This window comes from Cariama cristata, unplaced genomic scaffold (genome assembly GCF_000690535.1).
Source record: "Cariama cristata isolate BGI_N322 unplaced genomic scaffold, ASM69053v1 scaffold10684, whole genome shotgun sequence".
Taxonomy (NCBI): Eukaryota; Metazoa; Chordata; class Aves; order Cariamiformes; family Cariamidae; genus Cariama; species Cariama cristata.
In genome coordinates, this window is record NW_009611280.1 from 16,060 (window position 1) to 22,588 (window position 6,529).

The 6,529-nt window shown below is 47.3% G+C and overlaps 1 protein-coding gene across 1 annotated transcript; it reads left to right on the forward strand.

Annotated features, from left to right (window-relative positions):
• The first annotated feature begins 881 nt into the window (after nt 1-881).
• Nucleotides 882-6,272, forward strand: LOC104160129 (heat shock 70 kDa protein 12B-like). The gene is made up of 4 exons (XM_009698189.1): nt 882-1,163; nt 3,549-3,773; nt 4,086-4,257; nt 5,230-6,272. The coding sequence occupies exons 1-4, from the start codon at nt 882-884 to the stop codon at nt 6,270-6,272; spliced, it is 1,722 nt and encodes a 573-aa protein (XP_009696491.1).
• Nucleotides 6,273-6,529: the final 257 nt, after the last annotated feature.

Consider the following 6,529-nt stretch of genomic DNA (forward strand, 5'->3'; position numbering starts at 1 on the left):
TTACTTGGATGAATTCCTTTCCAGCTAAAACACACCATTTCCAGTCTTTCACTGAGGACAATTTTTTTTTTTTTTTCCTCTTTAGGCTCAACAATCCAGTACAAAAATCTGCATTTAAGTCAGCCTTTCCCTGCAACACTGATGAGCTCACAGACCGAGTTCCCAAAGTCCGGGATCTCTTACACTATTTATACCGTTCTTTCCAATTTCTCTTCCTCTTACACCCATTAAAGATCTGCCTCACCCTTTGGAGCTGAACTTGAACTGAATCTGAGGGAATTAACCGTCCGTGGGACAGACAGGAAGGATAGGAAGTAGAAAACAGAGCTTTTACTGAAATACTTCACAGTCAGGCGTTTGCAGTCTTTCGTCACAACCTGCCAAGGCACTCCGTAGAAACATTCAGACTTGCTAAGTTAAACTTGGTAGGTTTACCCAGAGATGCCCCCTGTGCAACATACCTGCCGCCTTCCGCAGTCACCTTGCCGGGATCAGCGCCCTTATGCTGTCCTTCAAACCCCCCCGTTCTGCTGTAGGAAGGCAGCTCGGGTGCATCCATGCGTCTGAAGCAGCAGAAAATGTTTGCTGGAGTGAGTGACAGCACAGGGGACCGTGCTGCCAGGAGCGCGGGATGCTACTGTGTCGGGCACGCGCTTGCTTTCACAGAGAGACTTTTCTGCTATAAATAACAGAAACCAGCCCTTCCTTTTTACGGGAAAAGGCACACTTTCTTTGCACTGTATCTGCAGCCAATAAAGTGTGGGGAGGGTGGGTAGCTTCACCCTGCAGGGTCAGCCGGAGCAGTTTCAGTTTCGTTCCAGTCTCATCAGTTTGCTCCTCTGCAGCTCCCCGAGCTGTGCACCTCTGCATTGCTCTCAGCCATGGACAACAAGTCAGTCTTCGTCGTTGCTATAGATTTTGGCACATCCTACAGCGGGTACTGTTTTTCCCTTGCTTCAGGTACGGACCAAATCCGCCAAGTGTACTGGGGAGCAGAGCATGGGCTCAAGACCCCGAAGACACCCACGTGCATCTTGTTCAACCAGAAGCGGGAGTTCAGGAAATTCGGCTACGATGCTGTGATGAAATACAAGAGCCTGCCCTCCAGCGAAGCTGACAGCTGGTACTTCTTCCACAACTTCAAGATGAAGCTGTACAACACAGTAGGTAGAACGGTTACTGCTAACGGGAGTCAGAGCTGTTTGTTTATTTGAGGGGTGGGGGTTTAGAGGAACTGCTGAAGAGGGCTGAGTAAATCTGGCTGGTGACGGTGAGTGAACGGAAATGAAAGGGTGTTTTGATGAACTGAAGAAGAAATTATTCCTTTTCTTAACTGGCCGAAGGTTTCACTGGCCCTTCCCTTATGATGCTGTTCATATTGTCTAAAGATAATAAAACTTGATTGCACATCTCGCTGAAGCCAAATACTTGCTCTTAATGAAAAGGTGCCCTCAGTCCTCAATAGGGAACAAGTGAAGCTTCCTGTGATTTAAAGAAAGTGGGCAACCTCGGGATCACCACGTTATATACCTCCCTCTGCCTTGTCTCTCCCTCCCCTGAAATGGTATGCTGAAGCCAATTTAAGGGTGGCTAGCTGCCTTCAAGCACGTAGTGGCTATCATTTATCTCTGAAGGCTCTGTGCTACTTCAGAATCGTTCACAGCTTTTTCTGGGTTTGCTCATTCTGGCAAACATTAGGCTACCTTAGGGCCTCCTTTGTGCTCCAGGGTCCCACAGGGCCTCCCAAAGATGGGATAACCCAGAGCAGAGAACCAGCCCCAGATAAAGTCTCGTGTCTGCTCTTTGGCATCTCCCAGTGCTAGGCAATGAGCCCTGGATGCGGGGGGGAGGCAGTGGGTGGGAGGCCTCTGTGAAGACTTTCCTCCCTGGGAAAGCTGGGAATGATGTGGTCTGCCACAGTGTCACCTGTGGAGTGGTGGGGTCTCACTCATATTGAGAGGGGGCTGGAGAGACGTTTTAGTTCAACTCTATTTCTCAGCACCCAAGAAGAAAATGTTTAAGGGAAATTTCATGACAGAATCACAGAATAGTTGAGGTTGGAAGGAACCTCTGAAGATGCCACAACCTCTCTGGGCAACCGTTAGAAGGGCTCAGAGACAAGAAAGGGGAACACTGTTTCCCAGACACTGAAGTAGTTATTTCTGAATCCCCATAGGAAGTGTCTGTGGAGGACATGTTGTAACATATTCTTCTATCGACCTCTCCTCACTGAGCCAGGAACAGTGACAGGAAATGAGATTGTAAGTAAAAATAAACATAGATGCCCTTTCTTCTAAGCGGCTGCACCTGCAGATCAGGATTCACCTCACCTTTCCTGATTGTGTATTATTTAAGCTGGGCGGCACCTGGATCTGCCTGTTTTTCTCCATTGGCTGTAAAGGATCTCAAGTTAATGGAACTGATTATCCAGTTGATAATCCTTGAAATTCAGGGCCGTTTTGGTGGCTGCTGAAGCAAAAAAAAGGGAAGCAGGTGCAGTGAAGGCCGGTTCCTGAAACTTCTTTGGATACAGGCAACAATTCCCACTCTTTAGAACTTTTTCACTGTAAGAGTCGTTAAGCATTGGAATGGGCTCCCCAGGGAGGTGGTGGATTCACCATCCCTGGAGGTGTTCAAAAAACGTTTAGATGTGGTGCTTCAAGACATGATTTAGTGGGTTTAGCGGGCATGGTGGCATTGGGTATACGGTTGGACTTGATGGTCTTTGAGGTCTCTTCCAACCATAATGATTCTATGATTCTTTCTAGACGGAGCAGGCAATCAGGGACTGATGGAGGGAGTTTTGGTCTCCTGGGAGAGACTAAAGAAGTGTCAGAGCAGCCACCTGCCTCAAGCTTCAGATACACTCAGGGAGACATATAAGCCAAGAGGACACATCATAGACAAACTGTGTCGGACCAGAGGGTTATTTGTCTACACGTGTCCAGCATATATTTTCTTAATGCCATGCACAAAAGTATAGGTGCAACCAGAAGGGTCTGAAATCTCTGTACATACACCTGGGAAATGTATGGTGGTGTCACATAGAACATGCAATTTTCTCCACTGCCTGTTGAGGAGGATCTACAGGATCTTCACAAAATTTGGCCCAGGAGAAACAGCTGACTTATCAACATTGGATTTTGCCTATTGAATCACAGATGTTGTGGGTAAGCAGTTTGGTAGCTGACCTGTGTCAATTAGGCTGCAGTTTGCCACAATACTGAAGCCATTGCTGGGAAGTTACTCAGGTTTGGAGACAGGACCTCCTTCTGTCCCATGTGTTGTGCAGTCCTCAGTGCAAAGGGGATGAGTCTCTTGCCACATATGACCCTGGGATATTTTTGTTTTTTGCAGAAAGTCACTTCTGGCATGGAGCTGAAAGCCAGCAATGGAAAGACACTTCCTGCCCTGATGGTCTTTTCCGAAAGCCTGCGCTACCTGAAGGAACATGCCCTGAACACCATCCAAGATGTGTTGTGTAGTCCTCAGTGTGAAGAGGATGAGTCTTGCCACATATGACCCTGGAATATTTTTGTTTTTTGCAGAAAGTCACTTCTGGCATGGAGCTGAAAGCCAGCAATGGAAAGACACTTCCTGCCCTGATGGTCTTTTCCGAAAGCCTGCGCTACCTGAAGGAACATGCCCTGAACACCATCCAAGAGGCCTCTTTCCAAACCGTCTGTGACCAGGAGGAGATCACCTGGGTCATTACTGTCCCGGCCATATGGACCGCTGCTGCCAGGCAGTTCATGCGGCTGGCAGCAAAAGAGGTAAAAGCAGGGGTTATCCCACTTCCTAAAATTATCTTCTGAGATTCTTTACCCATCGAGGCAGAGGAGCTCAACATTTAAACAACCTGTATTTCAAATTTCAGTCTATCAGGGAGAGGTGGGAGAGAGGATGTCCCAAACTGGCACCAACAACTCCTCTGCCCTTTCCCCCTACTGCCGTGTAGAAATGATCCCCATGGAGATCAGCAGTGCAAGAGCCACCAGCCCAGCATGGCCTCCCTAGCAGGTGGCATTCGTGCAGCGGTGATCTTGCCACCTTTCCTTGAACTGACACCTCTCTTGTGATTTTAGGCAGGAATCATCTCTGACATGATTTCTGAGAAGCTGATTATTGCCCTGGAGCCGGAGGCTGCGTCGCTTTGGTGCAAACAGCTTCCACGGGAAGGGTTTTTGACAGACAGCAGTGATAAGAAGAAGTTTGAAGACTCCCCTGGGATCCAGTATATTGTTGTTGACTGTGGAGGTAAGACTTCCCCTGTTTAACAGATACCATCTTTGCTGGGTGCGGAGCATGGCTGTTTAACCTGCTGTAGGTGACCCTGCTTTGGCAGAGGGTTGGACTGGATGATCTCCAGAGGGCCTTTCCAACCCCCACCAGTCTGGGATTCTGTGAGATCCCATGGGCAGGCAGAAAAATGGGAGGGAAGGACAGGACTGCTAAAGGCCCGATCCATGGCAAATGGAAGTCACTGAGTGTCTCATGCCATCATGCACTTCGAGCCCGACAGTCATAGCGAGAGCTCCTGCCATCGCACCAGATCACTCTGCACCGTGTCTGAGCGTCAGCCACCGACACGCACCCAAGTGCTGCTGTATTGCCAGAGCTCACAGCCTCCTCTGTGGGAGCAAGTGTAGTGCCCAGTGAACTGACCAAAGAGAGTAGCTAGCAAGCCCTGTAGAGTAAATCATTAAGAATATTTGATGGAGCACTTCTAAGATGTGCTTCCTTTAGTTCCCTATGTGAGTTTTTTCGGTGTGACATGAATTTTCTACCAAGAGCAGTCTGGTGATTGTGAACAAACACTGAAAACGCATGAAGAGGACCACAAGTTTCTGAGAGTCTGACCACCGCTGCTCATCTTAACTCAGAGCTTGTGTATCAAAAGGTAGGAGTCAACTATTTGTGAGGAGGCTGGTCTCCTTTTGTGATCAGACAGGAGATCAGCTTGTGCAGAGAGCAAGCCAGAGCATCCAGCTCTCATCAGCAATTACTGTAGGAACCTTGAGAGACCAGGCTTGTAAACAGAAGTGTGTAAATTTGGGAAGTCTGGAGGTGTGCAGGCAATAGCGGAGGAGTGAGGTTGAGAAAACAGCAGAAAAGCGCACTTGTGAACTAGGAGTTCAGAAGGTAAGGTTATATTCAATGGAAAGTAAGGATCTCATGTACTTTAAAGAAAACAGCTAACTTCATTTGTGTTTTTCTGCGTGCGTGTAGGTGGCACAATAGACATTACGGTACATGAGATCCAAGAAAACTGTTGCCTGAAGGAGTTACACAAGGCATCTGGAGGTGGATGGGGCGGCAACAGAGTGGACGAAAACTTCACTGATTTCCTCAAGGAAATATTTAATGATGGTGTATGGGATGAATACGTAAAGAACCACCCCACCGAATTAGAACATATGATGTACAATTTCAGTCTACAGAAATGCTCTGCTAGCAGGGAGGCGGTCTACATACATTGCTACTACAACTTGACCAGAGTGGCAGACAGCAAGGACATCTCCCGCTTCTTCAAAAGAGCAGAAGGAGTTGTGTGGTGTGATGGGATGATCATGATTACATATGAGAAAATGAAGAGCTTTTTTGACTACAGTGTCAAAAACATCATTCGTACCTTGAGGGAAATTCTTGACAAGCCTGAGATGGGCAGGGTCCAGTACATTTTGCTTGTGGGAGGCTTTGCGTCTAGTGTCATCTTGAGAGATGCGATCAGTCAGGCCTTTAGCAAGAAATATCACATCCTTTGTCCAGTGGAGGCCCAAGTGGCCATCGCAAAAGGGGCTCTTTTATTTGGGGTCAATCCACATGTTGTCACCTCAAGAGTCAGCGCTCGGACATATGGCATAGCAGTAAATCATAAATTTGATGTTGCTATCCATGAGTTGTCTAAACTAAAGGTCTCAAAAGCTGATGGCTATATTTATTGCACAGATCTCTTCAAGAAATTGGTGGGAATTGAGGAGTCAGTGAATATAAATGAAATTGCCCACTATAATTTCCATCCAACAGAACCAGATCAAACAAACGCACTTTTTTCTTTCTATTGTACAGAAAAGCAGGATGCTAAGTACGTAGATGAGGAAGGGATGGAACACCTTGGCTCCTGTACAGTGCCAATGCCAGACACAAAGCTGGGGAAGAAACGCCAAGTGAAGCTGGAAATTAAATTTGGGCTCACTGAATTTAAAGCCACGTGTACTGACATTACGTCCAATGAAAGTCGAGCAATTGTAATAGACTATTTAACTGTGTAAATGCTTGGTACATCCAGCAGCAGGGACAATAATAACTCCTAACTACTACAATAGAGAAGGCAAATGGGCCATAAAGTCCATCCCCCAGCCTTCTGCTTGCACAGGTAAACAGTCTGCTAGTCTGATTCTCTGGTTCCTTCCATTCCTCACCAACCACCCTATCCGTCCAACACCTCCCTTTCTGCGGTGTCTAACAGCAGGTTTATCTGCTGCTTTATCTCTTCCTCTTCCAGCTTTGCCCCGTTGCATCTCTGAAC

Coding starts and splice junctions, on each gene's coding strand:
- LOC104160129 (XM_009698189.1), top strand. CDS start 882: ATGGACAACAAGTCAGTCTTCGTCGTTGCTATAGATTTTGGCACATCC. Junction 1,164..3,548: donor AGATGAAGCTGTACAACACA/GTAGGTAGAACG, acceptor TGTTTTTTGCAG/AAAGTCACTTCTGGCATGGA. Junction 3,774..4,085: donor TGCGGCTGGCAGCAAAAGAG/GTAAAAGCAGGG, acceptor TTGTGATTTTAG/GCAGGAATCATCTCTGACAT.